This window comes from Ochotona curzoniae, unplaced genomic scaffold (assembly GCF_017591425.1).
Source record: "Ochotona curzoniae isolate NIBS_2020 unplaced genomic scaffold, NIBS_Ocur_1.0 contig_1014, whole genome shotgun sequence".
In the NCBI taxonomy this organism is placed as follows: Eukaryota; Metazoa; Chordata; class Mammalia; order Lagomorpha; family Ochotonidae; genus Ochotona; species Ochotona curzoniae.
In genome coordinates, this window is record NW_024464920.1 from 46,887,766 (window position 1) to 46,910,623 (window position 22,858).

The following is a 22,858-nucleotide window of genomic DNA, read 5'->3' on the forward strand; positions in this document are numbered from 1 at the left end:
CTGAAGGCAACCTGCAGGGGTGAGGGCAGAAGGGAGCTCCTGAGCCTGAGCCACCTTCCCTCCCTCTCTGTTGGGAGTGGCCCCTGCTTCCTGAGTCACGGGGCTGGGCTGCCTGTAGGGGCTGCGGCCTGATGGGGGGGCTCCCTTAGGCTCCACTCCCCACTGGGACCCTGCAGCTTCAGACCCCCAATCAGACACTACCACTTCCTGCTGCAGTGTCCACTGCTTTTATTCCTCACCATTTACAAAAATTAACTGGGCACATGTGGCGGGGAGGTACATGGGGTGCCCGCCTTCTGGTAGGGGACACCAAGTATGGGAAACAGAGAAGGGGTCAGCGGCTGGGGGGTGCAGGGCAGGCCTCCCGGGCAGAGTTCCACAGGCTGGCTGGGAAGGAAGGAGTATGCCCCGTGCTTCACAGACCGGCCCCGGGCTGGGCACAGGGAGGTGGCAGGGAGGGCAGCTACCCTACTTCATCAGGCCCGGCCACAGGGATCTGCCAGTGCTACTATTGTCGCCGCCAGCTCCAGTCCCAGGTGGGTACAGTGCCCAAGTTGAGAGTCCTGGGGTCAGCCTCAGCGGATGAGGGGTGCTGAGCGGTCGTTGGTCACCGTGGGACGTAGCTTGACGGTGGCGAAGGGGTTCGTGCCCCTGTGGGGAGAGAGGTGGGAGTGAAGGGATGGCAAGGAGGGCAGCTGGGCCAGTGCCCACCCTTGTCCCCCTCCCTGGGGCAGGCACTCACCGTGGGAAGAGCTCCGGGGGCTGCTGCTCCAAGGCCATCAGTTTCTGGGAGTGAGGGGTACACAGTGGGTAGTGGTTAGGAGGGGCTCTGCCAGTGCTGTCCCCAGGAGACCCTGCTCCATGGCCCCTAGGCTCCGCATCTACGATGTCATCTCTGAGAAACTTCTGGGCCACAGACTGCCTCCTGAGATCCATGCATCAAATACAGGGTGATGCCTCCACCACTGGGGAGGTGTCTCATGCCCTGCCAAGTCTCCCCCACACTCCTGCCATTTCCCAACCCTTCCTCCCTCTAGCCCAGACCCCATGGTGGTCCCTTGTACACGCCCTGCACATATGAAGGTCACCTGGCCTCCTGCCCTCCCTTCCCCCTCAACCCCCAGCTGCAGCCCAGCTGGGACTGACCTTGACATCACCGGCTATACCCGTGCCGCCCATGCTGCCCCGCCGGCTATCAGGCAAGGGCGTGGGCACGGGGCTCGGGACTCTGCTCGGGGTCCGTGAGCGGGGTTGGCCATCCCAGTACTCAGAGGGCACCGTGGAGCTGGCTGGCCGGTCCAGGAGGTCATCGAGGCTGTGGCTGCCGCGGAGTGGGTAGGACCTGAGTCCAGAGACGTGGAAGGCAGGGCGTTGGGCAGGCCCCGCACCTGTGTTGGGAGGAGCCGGGGTCCCAGGGAGTGCTGGGGGCGCAGGGGAGGTCTGCTTTTCCATCCCTACCCTGCCCGCCCAGGTACCTGGAGGAGAGCTCATTGGTGGGGACCATGGGGTTCATGGAGGCCATGGGGCTCAAGGGCTTCAGGGGGTTCATGGGCACCTCCTCCAGGGGCTTCACATAGGCCTCAGGGAACCAGCCGCTCCTGGGGGTGGAAGTGCAAGGTCTGTGAGGTGCGGCATCGATCAGCAGCTGGGAGAGGAGTGAAGGGCACTACATGCCTGGCCTTGCTGCAGGGTCTGGTGGATACCAACTCAGCTCGTTCCATAGAGGAGGCCTTTCCCGGCCTTCGAGGCCTCCTGGAGCCTGGCCCTGACCCACCTGTCACACCAGGGCCTGGGGCCCCTGAGGGAGGAAGAACTGGAGTGCTGAGAAAGAAAGGTACCTGTTTCCAGGCCATTGGAGACTGGGGGAATGTCCCACCAGGCTCCTCACCCTCCTCATGAGCCCCACGCCAGAGGCTCCTGGCCAGTGGGCAAGTAGACAGGGATGAAGTTCTGTGCTTCTGGATTCTGCCTGCCTAGCTTTGGCTGTTACAGGTGCTTGGGGGAGTGAACCAGCAAGAGGAGGAAAAAGATGGCTACAAGACCGTGAGCAGAGGGTGCCCATGATGGAGACAGGTGGGTGTGGGAGGCACCCCCCCGCCCTGGGACCCCTCCTCCAGAGCGCAGAGGCCCAGCACAAAGCTTGTTACTGTACCTGCCCAGGGCTGGACAGGAAGGGGGACCACATCTGGCCACAGGGGCACCCGGGGCAGTGCCCCACACCGCCCACCTATGACACTGTCAGCCAAGGGGGCCGCATCTTGTGTCCTCTCACGGTGGTACAGGTCCCTTCTACTTTACCTCACAGCACCTACTGTCCTTGAACCTGGCCTGTACCTCCCTGACCGCCCAACGAGACAGCACATGTCATGGGTCGGAGTGGGCACTATGCCCGTCCCTGCCTCCCTGGGGTGGCGGTGTGGGAGTGCTGTCTGGCCCAGCAAATGCCTGCCACCCCCTTTCCCTCCCATGAGCAAAGTGCTCCCTGCACACTCCTGTCTTGGCCAGCAGCCTCGCTCCGCTCTAGGCTCCCTGGCACCTGCAGTGGCCCCATCGCTCCCTGTCCAGCTGGGTTAGGGTCTCTCAGGAATTCCACTGCGGAAGTCAGCAACCCCCTCCTTCCCCAGGCCCTCTGCCAGAGTCCATGGCTGACCCAGGGCACCGACCATGACAGGTGCCCAAGCAATGAGGGCTCTGCAATATTCCCCATTCTTTAAGATCCGTCCCCTACCCTCTGCCACCTTGCAAGGGCCACCACCCAGAAGTGCTTGCTGGCCAATGGCCACTTGTGGGAGTGACCCAGCCCATGGAAAGAAATACAAAGAGGCCTTGCCACTTGCGGCGATGGGCTGTGGGGGGTGGCAGGCTGCTAGGGGAAGCCCCCCCATTCCCCCGCTCACGTTGTCGAGCCCTCCAGCTTGCCGTAGAGCCAGCCGTTCTGCGCCTCAGGCACAAGCACCTCCACGACGTCCCCAGCCGAGAAGCGCAACAACGTGTGGTTGGCGCCCTCCGAGTGGGAGACAAGAGCGCGTACCCTCCTGGCACCGCCGCCGCTGCTGTAGAGCGAGGCTGCAGGGCGGGACGGCGTGTGTGAGCGGCCAGCTCAGTCCTGGGGGCTCTGGTCCCCCGCCGTCTCCCCGTTGCCATCCCAGTGCCCCGGCAAGGGTACTCACTGGCCGACGGCGTCCGGGGCAGGGACCTGCGCTCTAGGTCCAGCTGCGACGTGGACCTCGCCTCGGTGGCAGGCTCGGGGCCAGGGCCAGGGCCGTAGGAGCCGGAGCTGTGCCGGCTGCGGGGGGCGCCGAAGTCGCCCAGAGGCCGCTGGGGCTGGGGGGGAGAGGGCGGGGAGGTGGGGCGGGGAGGGGCCGCAGGCTAGTAGTCCAGCCCCTACCCCCAATCCCAGGCGGCGTAGGGGCTGCGGAGCCGCCCGGGCCACCAGGGCGGTGCAGACACCGCGCCCGGGCGCCAGGGTGGGCCGAGGGGAGCAGCATAGGGTGGGAGGCTCCAGGCGGGGGGCGTCAGGCCCCAGGACCCAGCGAAGGGTGCTGGGGGCGCGAACGGTGGCGGGGGCGCCCAGAGCCTCACCATGTCCAGGCGGGTGGGTGTCAGGCGGCCCGAGGGGTAGGGCGGCCCCAGCACGGGCCCCAGCAAGCCCGGGGAGTGGGCCCGCGACGGGCCGCGGCTGGCCTCTGACTGCTCCTTCCACAGCAGCACACGGTTCTGCAGCGTCCCCCGGGCCTGGCCAAGAGGGACACTGGGGTCAGTCAGGTCCCAGTGGCCCCAGATCCCTGGTGGACCTGAAGGCGTGCAGGCTGGGAAAAGCCAGATGAGTGAGTTCAAGCAGGTGGGATGCGGCCGAGGCTTGAGTCGGGCTCCCACCCCCTGCTTTTTCAGGGTGCCCAGTTTTCCTCCCACAGTATCCCCCGACTCCTAGCCAGCCTAGTGCCAGCAGTGGGCCACCTTTGGCATCCAGGCCTGGCACTCCAGCCCGCCAGCTTCCTGGCTGTGGTAGTGAGAGCAGGATTGACATCCAGGACCTATGACCAAAGAACCCCATCCCAGTACTTAACTGTGGAACAATCTGAAAAAAAGGGGATGGGGTAGGTTCTTTTACTTCCAGAGGCTTGCTAATGCAGGTGACGGGACACCAACACGGAAGCTAACTCAGGTTTTGTGGCTGTGTTCACTCTTCCTGGACCCAGCTCCCTCGGACACCCCTCCCCCTGGTGGCGGGCAGAAGTAGCAGCCCCTTCTAACAACCCCGGAGGGTCCTGGAGGCAGCTTTGCAGACACGGCTGCCCCAGACCACATGGGCACAGGCTCCCCAGCGCAGGCCCTGCCTTCTAGGGCAGGAAGCAGCTGCCGAGCAGCCCTTGTCTCTCCAGCCCCTTAGCTACCCTTGGAGGGGCTGCCCCCTTCTGGCATAGGGGGCCTGGCATGGCTGGGCACAGCCCACACCCACAGCTCCGGCACACTGGCAGAGCCCATGCCATTCTTCCAGCCCTGCTCCCACTCGCCCACCTGCCTCGCCCATTCTCATGCAGACCACAGCAGAGGCGCTGAGCTCTGTTTTCCTCTCATTTTGTGTTATGAATATCTACTTCATTTATTTGAAAGACAGGGGGAGAAAGAGGGGAAGGGGAAGATCTTCCATCCACTGCATCGCTCCCCAAATAGCCACAAGCGCCAGAGCTCAGCCAGGACGAAGCCAGGAGCTGGGAGCTTGGATCTCCCATGTGGGTGGCTGGGCAGTCTCCTGCTGCCTTCCCAGGTGAATTAGTGGGAAGCTGGACTGGGAGCGGAGCAGCCGGGACTCTAACAGGCCTTTTGATACGGGCGGTCAGTGGTGTCAGCAGTGGCTTCACAGGTCGTGCCCCATCCCACCCTCACCCCTTTTTGGCCCCTTACCAGATCCTGATACTTCCCTGTGGGCCATGGTGTGCCCCTTTCTTTCTTGGGCACTGTCAGTAATAAAACTGGAATGGGCGCTGGCTTCTTCATGTTGTCACTCAATCTCCTCTGCAGCTTAAATCCCAAATGCTCCCAAAAGATTGCTGTCCACACTGACCGCTGCTTTTCTATGCCCAAGATCCGCCCCCAACCCCCAGGTCTGGTTTAAGATCGTCATGTAAGGAACAAGAAGCACGTTCCCTTGGCTGAACCTTCGCTCTGGGCCAGGCTCTGCACTAAATGCCTCCATCTCCAGCCAGGCGCTCGTGCGCAGTACACAGCCAGCCCAGCCTGGCCAGGAGGCCCCGTCTGCAGCTGTGTTTCTGATGAGCCACATGACGGCCAAGGGGCACCAGGCAGTGGTGCTGCAGGCAGTCTGAGACCGGAGGGTCAGACTGCAGAGAGACTCCCAGCCCCACGCAGAGCCAGAAGCCAAAGTCTGAAGACATCTGGCCAAAGCCACGCGGCATCAGGGCAGAGAGGAGGTGAGGAAGCGGGCAGCTGCAGAGCTGCAGGACCCAGAAGCAGGTGCTGCTCACGTCACGGCTCAGGGGGCTGGGCGGGAAAGTAGGGGGAGGATGGGATGTCATCTCTGAAGATGGACATGTAGGCTGTGACTGTGAGGTCACCCTGGGACAGCAGCAGAGGACAGCAGAATCCACAGAGCAGTGAGAGAAGGCACGGTAACGCAACCCAACTGCAGAGAAGGAAAATGGAAGGAAAGAAAGAGATGAAGTGAGCAGAGCTGGCTCAGCAATGGGACAGGGAGATGAAGACCACGCATTCAGGGCTGTGCCAGGTGGGAGTGGGCAGGGATTGCTCTGTCTCCACACACTATCAGACTGCTCAGAACCCCAAACTTGATTGTGCACAACACACTTATAAGGAAGAGAGAGCAGGAGTGTTATGTTAATTTCAGATAAAGTGAAACTGAAATTTTAAAGAGCGATATTAAGCACAAAAATAGCGACATTTATGCAAACAGTATGATCATCCTAATCTTCAAAGTGCCAACTACAATGATAAAAAGCCCATTAGAAAATTAAGGGGAGCTGGCAGAATCTGCTGAGCTCAGTGGGCACAACAGAGCAAAAGCCTAGCAGATTTCAACATGATGAAGTTCATGGGCAGTAACAGAACAGATCTGTCAGTGGCTGAATTTGTGAATGGTGGACACACACCTACAGCAGTGAACAGCTACGAGACTCACACCTGAATAAGCACGGCTCAGTGAATGCATGTCCATAGGTAATGATGAACAAATGAATGAGTGTGTGTGCCTATAAGGAACAGTAATGAATATGTCAAGAATGGATGATGACATATAATACACTGAGGAGACGGTGAAGGGATGAGTGGCAAGGCAGGGACACCCTTGGGCTCACGCAGGTGCAGCCCTGAAGGGCCCCACGCGCTCGCACCCAGCCCCGGCTTACCCGACCGAAGAACTGCAGGAAGGTGTTGGACAGCAGCAGGTGCTTCTCGGCCAGGAAGCGGTAGCGCCGTTTCTCCTCCAGCTCAGCCGCCCGCTGGCTCTCGGACACAAAGGCTTGCATCTGGGCGTGCAGCCGGTTCACGCTCTCCTGGGGGACAGGCAGTTCTAGCTGGGGGCAGTAGCTGAGTGTCCCATCCCATCCCCATGGAGGCCAGCTCTTTGCAGCGTTCTGTCTTTCCAGACCCAGCCCCCAGCCACCTCCTCCTGGAAGCCTTCCTTGTCCAAGTACCCAGGCCATCCTTATTCCTGGGGTGGCTCCTTCGTGGGCATCCTCAGCTCCCTGAGTCTGGGCCCAGCATGTCACTGGCCCAGACACTTCTCCCCAGGCAGGGCAGGTGCTGGGCCAGGTGGGCTCCAGTGGTGCCGGGGATCCCTGCCCCATCCCAATCCCCACACCTTCATCTCACGCGCATTCTTGTCCCTCTTGCGCTCCATGCGCCACAGCTCGGACATGTACTTCTCCAGGTTGGCAGCTCGGTGGCGGTACTCGATCTCATAGTGCTGGCGACTGTCCTGTGGCGGAGTTGGAAAGGAGGGAGGATCCCCAAGGGTCACAGAGCTCAAGACACCTGAGCCATGGGCCCCAGCCTGGAATGAGGCATGACCTGGGGGCAGGCCTCAGTGTGCCCATCTGTGGAATGGGGACAGGTGGCCCCCCACCCCTGAAGGGCCAGACTCACTTTGATGAACTGCATGTCCAGCTTGGTGTTTTTCTCCATATGCTGCAGCAAGTCCCCGTGGAAGGTCTGCACCTGCATGGGGTGCAGGGTGGGGGTGGTCAGAGCGGCCCCAGCACCTCCTTCACTTTCCAGACAACCCTCTGCCCACCACACTCCAAGCACATCAGTTGCGGGTCTACCTGTCACAGACACAGGGATGTGAAGGGGGAGGAGGGAGGCTGGAGGGAGGGGTGAATGGATCGGTGCAGGAGCTGGCCCAGAACATGCCCTTGAGCAAAGAGCTGGCATCTTCTAGTGCTTACCTTCAATCTTCTACTTGGTCTGTGTTTTGTTGGTGTCACACCCTTGACCTGGAGCTCCCCTCTTCTCTGCACCCTCAAATGCCAGCTGCCGCACCCCCTCTGTTGGGGATCCCTCCCTGGGTGGACTCATTACCCCTTGCTTTGTTCCAGAACCATGCACACATTCGCTTGCTCCTCTCCCACACCGCTGGGTCCCTCGGTTGCCCCACTGTGCTAACTGTGGGTGTGAGTCAAGCCTGGTGCAGCCTGTAGCCTCAGCACCATGGAGATGGCCTCGCCCCACAGAAGTGCCCACTAACAGTCGCAGGTTCATGGTGAAGGCAACAAGTGGGTGCCTCTCCCCTGGGGGGCGCCGCTGAGCCCAGCTCTGGCTCTGCTATGTGACTATAGGAGCCCTGTCCCACTCGGAGCACCGGCTGCTGCATCTCTAAGAGGCTGTCTTTGGCCAGAACCTTTCTAGGCACCTGTTGACCTCTGATGGCATGTCACTTCTGCCTGCCACTGTTTCCCTGAGCCACAGGCACTGTGTACTGGTGGGGTGGAGTGGTGTTCAGGTCACACAGAAATACACAAGTGCTCCGCCCCTTTCTTGGACACATCCACCTCAGGACCGACTCTCCTGCGCAGCCTCCCTGTGCACGTCTGTAGCCCTTCCCCAGCACACAGGCCTTCCTCCCACCTGGCTAGGGCATCCCTCAGGAGAGGAATACTGGGATGTTGCTCTCTATGCACATTCAGCTGGGCGATTGGGATGCTAGGATCCCACATCCAGGTACTCGGGGTTCCACCCCCAGCTCCAGCTTCTGCTAATGCAGACCCTAGCAGGCAGCGGGGGTGGCTTGAGGCTCTGGGTCCCAGCCAGCCCTCTGGGGTGCCAGCTTAGGTTCCTGACTTCAGCTTGCTCCAGCCCTGGCATCTGGCACATGGGAATGTCCCCTGCCTTTCATCACCTCTCAAACACATACATTTACAAAACATTTTAAAAACTTGGGAATTGGGTGGCACTGCAGTGCAGCAGGCTAATCCTCTGCTTTGTGCTGCCAGAATCCTACATGACAGTACTGGTTCGGGTCCTGGCTGTTCCACTTTCCATTCGGCTTCCTGCTCATGCTTTCCTGGCCTTTCAGCCATTTGGGAAGTGAGGCAGCAGATGGAAGACATTCTCTCTCCTTCTCTCTTTGTAAAATCTGCCTTTCAAATTTAAAAACCTTACAAGTTGTTGAGTTTGAGTTTTAGAATTTTCCATTTAATATTTTCAGACTGGTTGGCTGAGAGCAATTTAAAAAAAACACATATTTATTTGAAAGGCAAAGTTACAGAGAGAAAGAAGGAGACAAACAGGAAAAGTACAAAACCTGCCATGCTTTTGTGCACTCCCCAAACAGCTGCCTGGGCTGGGACAGGGCCAGGCTGAAGCCAGAAAGCAGGAGCCTCACCCAGCTCACCCATGTGAATGTCGGAGGCCTGAGCGCTTGGGTCATTTTCTGCTGCCTTTTTAGGCGCATTAGCAGGGAAATGATTGGGAAGTAGAGCAGCCAGAACTCGAACCAGAACCTACATAGGATTTTGGCACTAAAGGCAATGGCTTAACTTGTTCTGTACAGTGCAGGCCTCCATTTAAATGTTTTTAAATATTTATTTGAAAGGCAGAGACAGAGAGCGAACAAGCTTCCATCTATTGGTTCACTCCCCAAGTAGCCACAAAGGCCAGTGCTGAGCCAGGCCAAGCAGGAGCCCAGAGCTTCTTCCAGGTCTCCCATGTGGTAAAAGGGCCGACACACTTGGCTCATCCTCTGCTACCTTCCCAGGCCGTTATCAGGGAGCTGGATCACACATGGCGCGGCCAGGACTCAAACTGGTGTCCATGGGGAACGGTGGTGTTACAGGTGGGGGCAGTGGTGCCGCCTTCCCCTCTGTCCCACCCAGAGTGAAGTTTTCCTCCTGCCATGACCTTGATAACTGCTGGCATTCCAGGAAGCTTGAGCTACATGTGTGTTGGAGAGGTATGTGTGGCTATGGGAATGTAAAACAGAAACATCACGGAGAGGCTTCTGTCTGGGGTGGCACTGGACCCAGTAGGAAGGAAGAGTTCCCTGCATGGATGTGACCCTCCAGTTCTATCTTCTTGTTGCATCCTTACTTGTCCCACCCACTTCCTGGCTCTGCCTCTTGCCCACTCCTTACAATTGCCCAACATAAACCACACAGCTTACAGAAGCTGGGCAGGCCCTCGGCCTCAGAACCCCGGGTCAAGGCAGGCAGCGGGAAGCAGAGAGGGGCCAGCTGTTGTTGGGTGAGACAGGCAGGAGGAAATGACATTGTGGTTAAACTACCACCTGGGAAGCTGGTATTCCAGATTGTTACCAGTCCCTTTCCTGGCTGTCCCACTTCTGATCCAGCCCCCTGTTAATGTGCCTTGCAAAGCAGCAGAAGAAGGTGCAAGTGCTTGGGTCCCCACCAGCTACATGGGAGACCCAGACAGACAAAAGCTCCTGGCTCCTGGCCCTTGCAGCCACTTAGAGAGTCAACCAGCAGATGGAAGAGTTCTGTTTTTCTGTCTCTCTCTCTCTGAAACTCTGCATTTCAAGTAAATAAATAGACCTTTACGAAAACAACAGCAGACAATCATACCACATGTAAGGTGCAATTCATGGCCTTGCTTTTATGATTTTTTTTTTTAATCCAGGTGAAGAGTGCTTGTTGTCAGGGCAGGGGGCACGTGAGTGTCAAGGGCCTGAGCATTTGGGTTTTCCACTGCCTTTTTAGGTGCATTAGCAGGGAAATTATTGGGTAGTAGAGCAGCCAGAACTTGAAGCAGTACCTACATGGGATTTTGGCACTAAAGGCAATGGCTTAACTCATTGCCTTTCCCTTGGGTGGTCTTTATTCTGACTGTTCCTGCTAGGAAATGGTGCCCACAGTAAGATGCCTCCTGTGTCACATGGTACAGCTCCACATGCCTCCAGCTGTGCACAAACTGAGGCATACCACAGAAGCGACCCTTAGATGGGACAGCCCTGACCCCTCTGGCAGTGTGTGGCTGTGACCGCCAACAGGCAGAGAACACAGGCCCAAGATGCCTCAGGCCATGCAGCACAGGTGGATGGAAAGCTGTTAAGCTCCTGAGAAATGGGTCCATTGAGAGGCAGACACTTGGGACGGCTGCTGTGGCACAGTGTATTAAGCCATCATTTGCAATGCTAGTATCCCACAAGTTACAGTCCCAGCTGTTCCACTGCCGATCTACCTCCCTGCTGATGTACTTAGGAAAGCAACGGAGGAGCATGCAGATGCTGGAGCCCCTGCTATCCACACGAGACCTTCATGAAGTTCCTGGCTCCGGACTTTGGCATGGCCCAGCCCTGGCTGTTATGGCCATTTTGGGGAGTGCCACCATTCCAAATCCCACAATCAGACTTCAGGACGCCGGCGACTCCATCCCACCCTTCGACATGGCTGACTAGCTGAAAATTCCTCCTCATTGCCATCTCTCCTCTCCTCCCATCCTGGCTACCTCCACAACTTCTCAGGCCCTTGGCTGTCTGATCCTGTAAGCACCACCACCACATGGCGCAAGCAGCCTCCTTTGTCCCTGTCTACGCCCTGAGCGCACTCTACCCGTCTACCTGGGCCACTCACCCTGATCCCGCTCTCGGCCATGCCATGGCCTCTCCCACACCTCTGACTGCCTTCCACACAGAGCCTGAGCTGACCACAAACCCACTTGCCTAGGTGGCCTAGTTACTCCTGACGTGTCCCTTCCCATCCACCAGAAAGCCTACCTTTCCACAATGCTGCCCAGCACGGCCATGACAAGGTCAAGATCATTGCCCTGGCCTCCTGACTGGTCATCCTGCTGCCTTCACCCACCAGCCCTGAATTTTTATGCCCAGTGCAGTAGCCAGGCAGCCTCCTAAAGCGTAAGTAACGAACAACTGAAAAATGTGATGAATGACGCCTGGTACCATGGTTTCAGAAATCATCAAATAGAGGCTACAGGTAGGCCGAGTAGTTCCACACCAGGGAGACAGCTGTGGCCCACACTAGGTTCCTGGGGTATCCAAGGGCCCACACTTCCTGCCAATACAGATCTCGGAAAGCAACATTATGGCTCAAGTGGTTGGATTCCTGCTGCCCACCTGGGAACCTGGGGTTACATTCCCAGCACAGTTTTGGCCTTGGTCTTCCCTAGCTTTTCCAGGCACTTGGGGAGGGGGGCGTGAATGAGAGCACTCTTGCTCTCAATCTTTCTTTCTCTCAAATAAATAACTACAACTTTACAACAAAAGAAAGATCAGATATTTAAGAATAAATCATTCAAAAGATGTGTAAAGTAGGGACCAGACCGGTGTTTGCAGCACAGTACATAAAGTTGCTGCCTGTGGTGCCAGCTTCCTACATGGGCACTGATTTCTGTTCTAGCTGCTCCACTTTCAATCCAGCCCCTGCCAGTGAAATGAGGGAGGCAGCAGATGGCCAACACTTGGGCCTCTGTCACCCATGTGTGAGACCCTGCTCTCAGTCTGGCTCTACCCAGGCTATTGTGCCACTTGGAGAGTGAACCAGTGAGATGGAAGATCTCTCTGTAACTCAAATAAATAAATAAAATAAAATCTATATTTTTAAAATGTATAAGACAGCTATGCTGAAAATAACAAAACTCAGCTGAGACAAATAAATGAAGAGGTATACCAGATTCATGGATTGCAAGGTGCGATATCTTCAAGATAACCATTGATTTCTAGCTTAACACAATCCTTGTAAAATCCCAGCAGGCTTTGTTGAAGGGATTGCCAAGCTGATTCTATAACTGATGTGGAAATCCAAAGGTCTTAAATAGGTAAAACAATCTTGAAAAGAGAAGAACAACGTTCTGAGACTACTTGATTTTAGTACTTTCGGTTAAAGCCACAGTAATTAACATACTGTGGCACTGGTTCAGAGCCAGGCAAATCTATCAACAGATTATAATAAACATACACCTATTCAGACAAGAAAGATGTTTTTTTTTTTTTAACCAAGATTCAATGACAATTCAATGTGTAAAAGGAAGGTCTTTATAAATAGGGTATGGGACTTGTGGTGCACATTGAGTTAAACTGCCATGGGGGAAGTCTGTTTCCCATACTGGAGTGCTGGCTTGAGTCAATCCAATTGCCTACCAATGCACACACTGGGGGCTGTTCACAAAGGGGACCTGGCGCCCGGTGCAGGCACAGAAGCCTAGTGGCTAAAGTCCTTACCTTGAACGCACCGGGATCCCATATGGGCGCCACTTCTATTCCTGGCTGCTCCACTTCCCATCTAGCTCCCTACTTGTGGCCTGGGAAAGCAGTTGAGGATGGCCTAAGGCCTTGGAACCCTACATCCACATGGGAGACCTGGAAGAAACTCCTGGCACTTGGCTTCAGACTGGCTCATCTCTGGCCGTTGCAGCCACTTGAGGAGTAAATCAGTAGGCAGAAGCTCTTCCTCTCCATCTCTCCTGTTTGTATATCCAACTTTCCAATAAAAATAAATAAGTCTTTAAAAAAAGGGACGTGGATAGAGTTCTGGGCTCCTGGCTTTGCTCTGGCCCAGTACAGATGTTCACAGTATGTTCGAGGAATATGCCAGTAGGTAGGATATGGCCCAAGTAGATGGAAGTAAAAAACCAAACATTTTTTAATGGTATGGGAAATTTGAGTGCGGCTACATGTTACTCCACACACAAGATGAACTTGAGCCAGCTCGGATGGAACGTAAAACCCAGAATGCAGAGTTTGGACAAGGAGATTTAAGAGAATACCCTTGCTGTAGCGCAGGCCACAGCAAGAACCATTACACCGACTGCTAAATCAGCGTCTTTGTCACTTACGGCAGAGACTGTTAAGAGCATGAACAGACGAGGTCCAGAATAGCAAATAATCTTCACCAACTGGCCTCTAATGAAGGGCGTACAAAGAGCCCCTGTAGGTCAACAGTGAGTACACCACAACGAACAGGCAAGAGGGGCTGGCAACACGAAAGGGCAGGCTGACACATGGCTTGCAGCACCCACATCACATGTTAGTACACCTCGTGTTCCAGCTACTCTGCTTCCAATCCAGTTCTTTGCTAATGTGCCTGGGAGAGCAGCTGAAGATGGCCCAAGTTCCAAGCAAGGGCTCTGTTCCCTGTGTGGGAAACCCGGATGCAGTTCCTGGCCCAGCTCTCTCTCACTCTGTCATTCTGACTTTCAAATAACTAAACCTTTTTGTGGTAGAAGATGGACAGAAGACCAAAACACCTTCTGGAGGAAGATATATATATATATATATCTCCCAATGCCTATTAACAGTCACTAGTCAGCAGGCCCATGCAAGCACACACACACTGGGACACCAGTCCATACCCGACAGAGCATCAAGTGAAAAAGATGCTGACAGCAAACACTGGCTGCGATGTAGAGTGGCAGCTTGCTGCTGGTGAGGGTGAGGATAGCAGAGGAATTTGATAAAGTCTCTGGCAGTTCACTGTCAAGTTTAACATGGTGGACCCATGACCCTTACATGTCACCCCAGGTATGATATACCCAGCAGACATGAAAATGTTCCAGACAGAAGCTGGGGAGTGGGTAACCCTGGGGGAGGCTGGATGCACCTGCTGCAGAACTTTCTGAGGGTGGGGATGGTGGTGGTTATGTAAGATGTTCAACTGTCAAAATTCATCATGTATACATTCTATCTCAATAGGAAGAAAAGTACAGAAATCAGCAAGTCACATTCTAGGATGGCATGGTTGCCAAGGGCATGGGAGAGATCTGCCACCTGGGCACAGCTGAGGAAGCCAGAGCAAAATCAGACACCCCAGTGACGATACCGTCATGCCTCCTAAGCTGTGGCTTTGCTTTTGGTAGTTTTGGAGACCCGCAGTCAAACAGGGTTGTGAAAATATTGTATGGAAAAATCTAGAAATAAGCTTCATTAAGTGTCACACCACCTTCATTATGATATACTGTTGTAACTATTCAAACTTATTATTAGTTCTTACTAACTTCTTACTATCACAGGTATATACGAATAAGAAAAATAAAAGTGTTTATACAGTGTGAGATTATCTGCAGCTTGGGACATCACTCGGCTTTGGGATGGCTGCCTGCTACTTCCAAATCAAAATCACTCCTGCTGTGGGACCCAGGCGGCCCAGCGCCTATGTGGGGCCCAGTACAGGAGTCCCCCACACAGCTGGGAGTCTCTGAGACCCCGAGGAGTAGGGGAACAGGTCCTCCCAAGCAGAGCCTGGGAGAGCTGGAGAAGCCAAGCCACCAGCCAGGCCCAGGACTGGGGGCACACGGAGGCGAAAGCGCTGCAAAGGGAGCTAAATGCAGCACAAGACCCAGAGACACCAAAAAGACACACAGGGCAGACCCAAACAGGGATAGGTGGGGCTGTGTGAAGGAAGTGACTGTGTTTGGGGGACAGCTTAGGAAAAGATCCTGGGAAACTAAAAATGCTTTCCTGGGGGTCAGTACTGTGGCACAGCAGGTAAAGCTACCACCTATTACAACGGATTAAAAGTGGATCCGCCAGGACACGAACCGGTGTCCTAATAGGATGCTGGCTTTAGCAGGCAGAGGACTAGCGTGCTGAGCCACCATGCTGACCTACACCATGAACTTCTAAATTCCCACTTGCAAGAGGTGAATTTTCTGGCAGGTGGATGATCTCTCAACAAGGCTGGTATCCAGAGTCATTTACAGATGGCGCTCACCCTTCATGCCAGGGCTCCTTACACAGGCCTTCCATCACCATTCCTGGCGGTGGGGACACAAAGAAAAAAAAGCCAGCCAGGAGGAAGTGGCAAGGATGAAGTGGGACTAGCAGGCCTGAGTACCCAGGTTACAAAAGGCAGAGCGGGAATCAGAACATTCCAATAAAATGTCTCTGAAATTAAAAACAAAAAACAAAAAACAAAAAACAGTGAAACTACCCAAGGGTAAAGCACATTATTAAGGCCTGGTATAGCAAGTAAAGCTTCCACATGCAACTCTATATCCCACTGGGGCCCTGGTCCCTGTCCTGGCTGTTCCACTTCCAATCCAGCTTCCTGCTCATGTGCCTGAGAGAAGTAGTAGAGGATGGCCCAAATGCTTGGGCTCCTGCCGCCCCCAAGGGAGACCTGGCTGGAGCTCCCTGGCTTTGACCTTGGCCAGCCCTGGACGTTGCAGCCATCTAGGGAACAAATCAGCAGATGAAAATGTTCTCTTTTCTCTCTCTGTAGTTCTGACTTGCAAGGACATTTGCCACTGAAGACAAGCACTAAGGCTTTGTGCAGAAATGCCTGTTCCCAGATCCCAAGCAGCAGAAGCAGCAGCTGAGACCAGCATACCTGCCATACCAGCCAGCCAGGGAGCATGCTAACGAGCCTTTTCCATCTGTCACAAGGGCCGAGTGGGCAGGACAGAGAGGCTCCTCTGGCCCAGGATGGGACACCTACGACTCCAGTAGGACTAATGGCAAAGGAATGGAACGTGTCACAGCAGCTTAAATCTGTGGCTCTGATGACAATCATGCTAGGGAGAAGAAAATAATCGGTCACTGCCCGTGGAAGGCAGGGAGTGAATGCCTTGTCTGGAAACCTGATGGCTCAAGGGGATGAACAAAATCTGTCACCCGCCAATGCTAGCCCAGAGCAGGTTGGGGAGAGGGGCTTCACAGAAGCCTTTGGGGTGAACATCAGAAGTATGTTCATGGAAGATCTAAAAATTCGGCTAGCCAAGAATGGGATTGGAGTCTGCCAGGCCTCAGGATCCAGGGTGGGGCAGAAGAACTCACTGACTTATACCAGTGGTGGATGATCAGTGGCTTCCAGACCATGGGTGAGCCAAGTGAAAGGGCAGGCCAGGATAAAGGAGATGTGGCTGGCAAGGGAGGTGGCAGGCTGGGAAGATGCAAAGCATATTCATTTCAGAAGAGCAGAGTCAAATCCTAGCATGTAGGATGCACATGTGGCTGCCGAACCACGAAGGGAAAGGGACAGCGCCGGCTCAGACCAGTGGCTGCTTCGGGAGGGAGGCTGAGAGCGAAGGAGTAGGAGGGGCTGGGATTTTGAGGAAGGCAGTGACAGTGTTGGAGGTGACAGTGTTCTTGACCTGGGTGACCCCTTCAAGGCTGGCCTGCCTGACAATGCATCATCATTCAACTCTAATTTGTCCTGTGGCATTTTCTCTGAGTTTTGGGTTGATAACATAAAGGTAAAACAATGGCAGATCTAAGTCAGCTGCTGTCCCCTCGTGGTTTACAACCCTCTCGTGGGGGCCAGAATCCCGGCAGGGTCCTGAGATGCCTGACCACCTCCTGTCACTCACACTTCCATACCTCCTCACGTGCTTGCCCCAGCCTGGAATGCTCATGTCAGGTCGCTCCTGGTAGCTCTGTCCCCAACGACCCCCAGCGCGCCCTCTGCCTGTCCTAATGGTTTCCTTGCGCATTCTGCATCTCCCTGAGCATCCCATTTAGGAAGACAGGAACTTCTACTGCTGGGTCCCCAGCACCTGGCACACAGCAGTACACAGTCACCAAACAAAGGAGGCCAAGCTGGCCTCTGGCCCTTCTGGCAGGAGGGCCCTGCCCATTTGTCACAGCCAAGACCGTGGTACTGGGAGAGGACAGCTCTCCTTACAGAGTCAGCCTGAGCGAGACTTGTCCCTACATAACCTGGGCATGACACAAGTGACACGGAGAGACGTTGGGCCCAGGGACAGGAAGCCATGTTCTCCATAACCCAAGCCCATTTTGTTGTCTGAGAGGCAATTAGTTACCACCAATCTTAACTATTCAAAGGAGACAATGGAGGGACAGAGTGGCTGAGACACACAGAGCCAGTGACTGCTAGGGAGATGCTTGGAGTCTAGGGCGTTGGCAGTAGACTGCGCTAGACAGAATCACCCCCTGCGTTCAGGGACTGGCAGTGCGTGTGGCCATGGATGCCTTTGGGAGGAAGGGAGAGTACTGGACAAGGATCAGCTGCTCCTGGAAGCTAGGCTAGGGTGCTGGAGAGTGGCTGCTGCATCCACAGGGCTGGCACCCCTCAGCATGGAGCCTGTGTTCAGCTCTGCAGAGAGCGGGATTTGCAAGTGGAGGGACTGACATGGCCAGCTCCTGGGGATAATGGGGTGCAGGGTGGGAGCCAGGGGCTGAGGCCCTTCTCTTCCTGCTACCTCCACTCACTCTGGACTTTTGGGAGAAGACTGGGTCTCTGGAACTCAGTTGTCAGCTCTGTCCAAGGGGAGAATGAGGGGTACCAGCTTCCTGGGCCGTTTGCGTCTTGAGCAGGCTGTGCAGGTACATGTGGCCTGCAGAGCCCGTCCCTGGCAGGTACTGGCCAGGGCAGTGGTGGCTGGGGTGTCCTCCTGCCTGACGAGGTCTGCAGGCTGAACCCTGGTTCTGTCCATGGACAACAGCCCGGTTTCCGAGGCTCTAGTACTCACCACCACCTCCAGGTCAGAGTTCAGGTGCCGCTGGGTGTCAGACATCTGCACTAAGATTTCCCCTGGGGGCAGGAGAGAGCCACAGCCTCAAAGCCTGCCCTTCCCCCCCTCCCCCCCAGTGTCCTGTGCCCGCCCCACCGCTGCCACAGTGACGAGAGGGCCTCTCCAAGGCTGGGTTTCAGGGCCAAAGTCCAGGTACTTCCTGCATGGCTCTAAGGGACTCAGGTGCCTTGTCCCAGTGCTTGTCCTGTCCCAGCCCCAAGCAGCTTTATAGGACAGGGTGGGGGATGGTTTGGACATCACCAACAGAGTCTGGGCCCCAGATCACTTTTGGGGGTGCAGGAGAGGATGAGAGATTGTCCGAAAGGGCATGTGTACAAAAGGAACCTTCTCGACCCCAGGATGGTGTGCAGAAGCAGGCTCTGGGTTTGCGTGGAGCATTAGAACTAAGGTGGGGAGAGCCCAGGCAGCAGTAGGAAGAAGCCTGAGTGGGGGCTCGGAGGGGTACCCCCAGGGGCAGGAGGGGGGCGTCTTACCAAGGATCTGCGAGGTGGAGCTCTGCAGGGCTTGCTCTCCGATCTTCTGGATGGCGTTGAAGTAGACCTCGGCTGCCTCCGACAGGGCTGCAGGCAGGAAGGTCCCATTACCATCCTAGTCTCTACTTCTCGCCCCTCCCCTGAGAGTGTGTGGGCCGGCCACTGAGGGTCCATGCCAGACAGGGAGGGTTCCCCTGGGTGGTGTGGGCAAAGGCAGCCTTGGCCAGACGCCAGCAGGGACGCGCAGGTGTGGGCTCTCCCCAGGGGCCTCATGTGAGGATGAGCTCAGCGTGTGTCTCCTGTGGGTGGGGCACAACATCCGTGTGCACCCACACAGGTGTGCTGTGCAGGCCAGTTGTGGGGTGAGGGAGAGGCCGCGTGCTGGAGGGGAGCACGCTCTGGGTCTGAGGTTCTTAGAGGTCCCTGGCCTCAGAATAGATTGGCAGTGTTGGAGGGGACCATGTGGGGACTCAGGCAGCCATGGGTGGGTGTGGACAGGTTAAGTGTGGGGGCTGGGATCCATGAGTGACACTGGGGGGACATGGGCATGGCTAGGGTTGTATGGGACCCAGTGTTAGATCTCAGGAGCATCCAGGGCACCTGCAGGAAGGGTGGCAGTGCGGCCTGGGCTGCAGGCAGAGGATGGGTCGGGGGTACAAAAGGCAGCTGCAGCTGTAGGGTTGAGGATGAGCTATAGGGTTGGCAATAGGGTGGAGGGGGTAAGATGGGCTGGGACACTGGTGGAGGCAAGGAGAAGCCTGGAGGTTGAGGCTGGTGGGGCTGGGGCTGGGCGACCCCTGGTCCCAGCACGCACCGTGGAAGGCCCGTAGGTAGTTGTTCCCCAGGTACACGAGGTTCTCCAGGGCGGGGTTGAACTGCTCCATGATGCTCTAGACGTGCAATGATGGGAGATGCAGGTGAGAGAGGAAGAAGCAGCTGGGCCGAGGTCCCTTTAGGGGGCCTGGCAAGTTCCCCAGGAACCTGGGTGGGGCAGCATCAGGACCAAGGGTCCTTGGCGACCAGTCTCTGCTTACACACTTGCCCGGCTGCACCTTTTACCTTGAAGGTTCTTCTCCCACTGGGCTGAAGCCTGCTTCCCTGCCACGGCCTTGCCTGGACATAGCTCACCTTGTACCCAGGCCTCCCTGGGCCCAACACATGGGCTTGCCAGTAGTCACCTTGGGGTCAAGGGCAGATGTTGCCCTCCTCAAGGACAAGCTCCCCTGGGAGCCAGGTGGTGGTTGGGTCACCGCAGGCCATCTGAGGCCAGGGGCAGGTGAAGCGCACTTTGGGTGGTGAAGGCAGCCCTGAACTTGGCCTTGGAACTGGGTCTGGATTCTCATGGCAGCATCATCTGTTAGCTTCCTCATCTCTCAAAGGCAGCAATAATTACTGTCTACGTGTGAAAGAGCCATGCATACAGCAGGTGCCAATAAAGGTCTACAGTGACTGTGGCAACCCCCTCTGGAGGCAAACTATGGCAACCCCCTCTGGAGGCAAAGTGTGAAGTCTGAGGGAAGGCATAGAAGACATTGAGAAAGAGGGCAAGGCCACAGCCAGCATGCAGCTCCCATCTTCCTGGACATCCACCTATAGGCTCAGCTAGTAGGCCGCTGCTCCCAGCTCCAGCCACCCTTGGTACCTCAGCCTGGGAGTGAGAGTCAGGGGCTCTGTCCCATGCCTGTAGCCAGCCAGGCTTGCCTCCCTCCTGCTGCCCCCCCACCCGTGCCCCCTAGAACCTGCAGGCTGGACCCCTCGGGGAGGGGCTCACCTTGTAGATGGCCATGGTGGACCTGTAGAACTGGTCCATCTCGGGAGCCATTGGGCGGTTGCGCTGGCGCTGAGCAGGACGGCGATATGGTCAGCTGGGAGCGTGGGTCCGTTCTTGCTGCGTTGGTTGTGGAGTGGGCTGTGTGTGGAGGCTGCTGAGTGAGCAGGCCTGGAGCTCAAGGCTGCTCTGGAGGAGGTGGCTGCTTAATTATTCACCAGCTGGGGATGTCAAAACGCGATCTGGGGCGTAACCGGAGCCGGTGGGGAAGGCGTCCTGTGACGCGGCGGGTGGGTTCGTGTAACCTGTCCTTCAATTATTTACCCCCCTGTGCCATTGGCCAGTAGGTACGTGCAGATGGCTGCTCTCCCAGGACACCTCCTGGCCCCGGGGACCCTTCCTGCCAGAGCCTGGGGGCGGAAGCATCACTTCCCCAGGAGCTCCTCACACCCATGTGGCTACTCCTCTTCCCTCCTCCCTGCTGAAGACCAGACCCAAGTCTCCTGGATTGCAAGCGAGGCTCCCAGCTGAGGTGCAAAGCCCCCCACCCCCGTGGGCTTGCCTGGGCCAGCAGCCCTGAAGGGAGAGTGGGGGTCCGCTGCTCCAGACTGTGGAAGGGAGCTGGGTGGGGGAGGTGTGGAGTTAGGGCACTCACACAGCAGTCGTGTGTGAACCCAAATGGTTTATTTCACAGTTTTGAAGCAGCCCCCAGCCTGACCCACTGCTGTAGGGGAAGGGTTAACTCAGAGTGACCTTTGAGAATCAAGGAGGGGCCTCCAGGTGTGGCAGCTCCGAAGGGTGGGGTGGCTGGGCTTGGGTGGCAGAGCAAAGTCGAATGGGGCACCCCGCTCCTAAGGCCTGGTATTTTCTTGCTGATGGGATGAGGGATGCCCTGTTTCTCCAGAACCCACTCCCAGGGCAGAGGGCAAGACAGAGGTGGAGGGCTGCTCCTGCCAGAGATCCTGGGAGCCAGTGACACAGGCTGGGGCACTGGCAGCACTTGCAGGCCCTGTGGGCAGAGGTGGGGGCTGGGCAGCCAAGAGAGCACAGAGCTCCTGGGTCAGCTGTCCTTCACAGTCTAGGAAGAGAGGTCTTGGACCCAGTTCCCCCACAGACTGCAGGGGGTTCCCGGCTTTGTTTCTGGAGCTGCAGACCCTGCTGCCCGGCTCTCCAGCTCTGCCCTGGGGGGTTGGGGTGAGGTGGTGGGGTGCTGGCCTGGGGGGTCTCAGGGCGACAGCAGCAGCTGGATGAGCTTCTGGAACTGCTCCCGGTGTTCGTGGATGTAGACCTCGGTCTCCCACAGGGCATTCACCAGCACGGCATCGCTCACCTCGTCCAGCATGATGTCTGTGCTCAGCTGTGGGTTCAGTCTGTTCCGGATGGGGTGTGGGGTGGGGAGGATGGAGTCACCTCAGGCTGGGGACACAGGAGGGGTGAGCCCATGCTGGTAGCGGGGGGATCTCACCTGAAGTACTGGATGCCCACCATCTCACACCAGGCCCGAGCACGATCCACGGCCCGGCCATCAGGGTCTGTGCACTGTGGAGCAGTGGCCGCTGTGAGTGCCCAGCCCCACACCACAGATACTGCAGTGTCCCGACATCCCTGCCCCCCGGGAGCAGGGTTGGCACCCAGACCCAGTGGCCCTTCAGCAGAGGGACTGTGGGCAAGTCCTCCCTCTCTGGACTGCTGTGCTCGTCCCAGCTGCACCAAGGGGCAGGTTTGTGATTACGCAGGTTGGTGGTGGGTGAGGAGGCCAGCGATGGTATGGCCACACCTCCGAGTCCCTCCCCCTGCAGTTTCTGTCGCTGGCCCATCCTGAAAGCCACCTTGGGTGGTCACAAAGGCCCCTGCCTTGCAGTGAGACTCCAAATCCAGGCCACTATCCACAGTGGGGGCTCTGTGGGGAGATGGTGGAGGCAGTCCCCCACCCCACCCCAGTGAAGGTGCCCAAGGCTGGGCCCAGACTCACACAATCCACCACCATCTTGCCCAATTCCTTGGCCCCAAAAACAGTCTTGGCCAGCTCCCAGGGGTTGCTAGGGCGGAAGACGTCCACACAAGTCACAGGCACTTGCGGGGACCTCCCTGTCCCCAGAGAGACCACGATGGAGAGTTTCTTCACCTTTTCGCTCTGACCCTGTTGGGAATGGGCAGACACAGGAGGGGGTGTCTCCCCACAGAATCGGAGAGGGCACTCCTGTGCCCCACTACACCAGGCACTAACCCCAGCCCAGGCCCTGGGAGACAGGGCACCCTGACTATGTCCCCTGGAAGCACTGGAATGGTGTCATGACAGGGGGGTCTTACCAGAAAAGCACCTGTATGTGAACAAAGATCCACACATCCTTGCTGTCACACACACACACTCACATTCACAACTTACACAATACACTCGTACACACACTCATGATATATGATATATATATAGTATGATATATATATATTCCCATATACAGTTTATACTCTTGCACACACATGCACATTCATAAACTCTTGCTAAGATACCACACATGTACCCACACTCACACACTCTTACATACTAACACAATACACACGTATTCACACACATCCACACTATCATATGCACACTCACACACATACACACACTCCTGCTGTGATACACATAAACACACTGACATTCACTCTCTCACACACACATTGACACACACTCAAATGC

The 22,858-nt window shown here is 56.4% G+C and overlaps 2 protein-coding genes across 4 annotated transcripts in view; both read right to left on the reverse strand.

Moving 5' to 3' along the window:
• Positions 1–311: 311 nt before the first annotated feature.
• On the reverse strand, positions 312–20,284 carry BAIAP2L2 (BAR/IMD domain containing adaptor protein 2 like 2). Of its 2 annotated transcripts, none has more exons than XM_040991159.1 (14): positions 20,182–20,284; positions 19,225–19,300; positions 18,411–18,497; positions 17,875–17,936; positions 7,123–7,194; positions 6,839–6,955; positions 6,384–6,530; positions 3,583–3,735; positions 3,171–3,324; positions 2,898–3,066; positions 1,476–1,598; positions 1,147–1,342; positions 743–786; positions 312–651 (listed from the first exon to the last, which is right to left on the reverse strand). In XM_040991159.1, the coding sequence occupies exons 1-14, from the start codon at positions 20,230–20,232 to the stop codon at positions 576–578; spliced, it is 1,527 nt and encodes a 508-aa protein (XP_040847093.1). In that variant the 5' UTR covers positions 20,233–20,284; the 3' UTR covers positions 312–575. The 2 variants fall into 2 exon arrangements, with proteins under 2 accessions (XP_040847093.1, XP_040847084.1); XM_040991150.1 differs by having other exon boundaries at positions 2,898–3,053; positions 3,101–3,324.
• Positions 20,285–20,847: 563 nt separating this feature from the next.
• The window catches only part of PLA2G6 (phospholipase A2 group VI), a 30,691-nt gene continuing 28,680 nt past the window's right edge, over positions 20,848–22,858 (reverse strand). For both annotated transcript variants that reach the window (XM_040986010.1, XM_040986002.1), the window contains 3 exons: positions 22,151–22,318; positions 21,644–21,717; positions 20,848–21,548 (listed from right to left, as the gene is read on the reverse strand). In XM_040986010.1, coding sequence (XP_040841944.1) covers positions 21,404–21,548; positions 21,644–21,717; positions 22,151–22,318 — 387 coding nt within the window. In that variant the 3' untranslated portion in view covers positions 20,848–21,403. The remainder of the gene's footprint in view (positions 21,549–21,643; positions 21,718–22,150; positions 22,319–22,858) is intronic.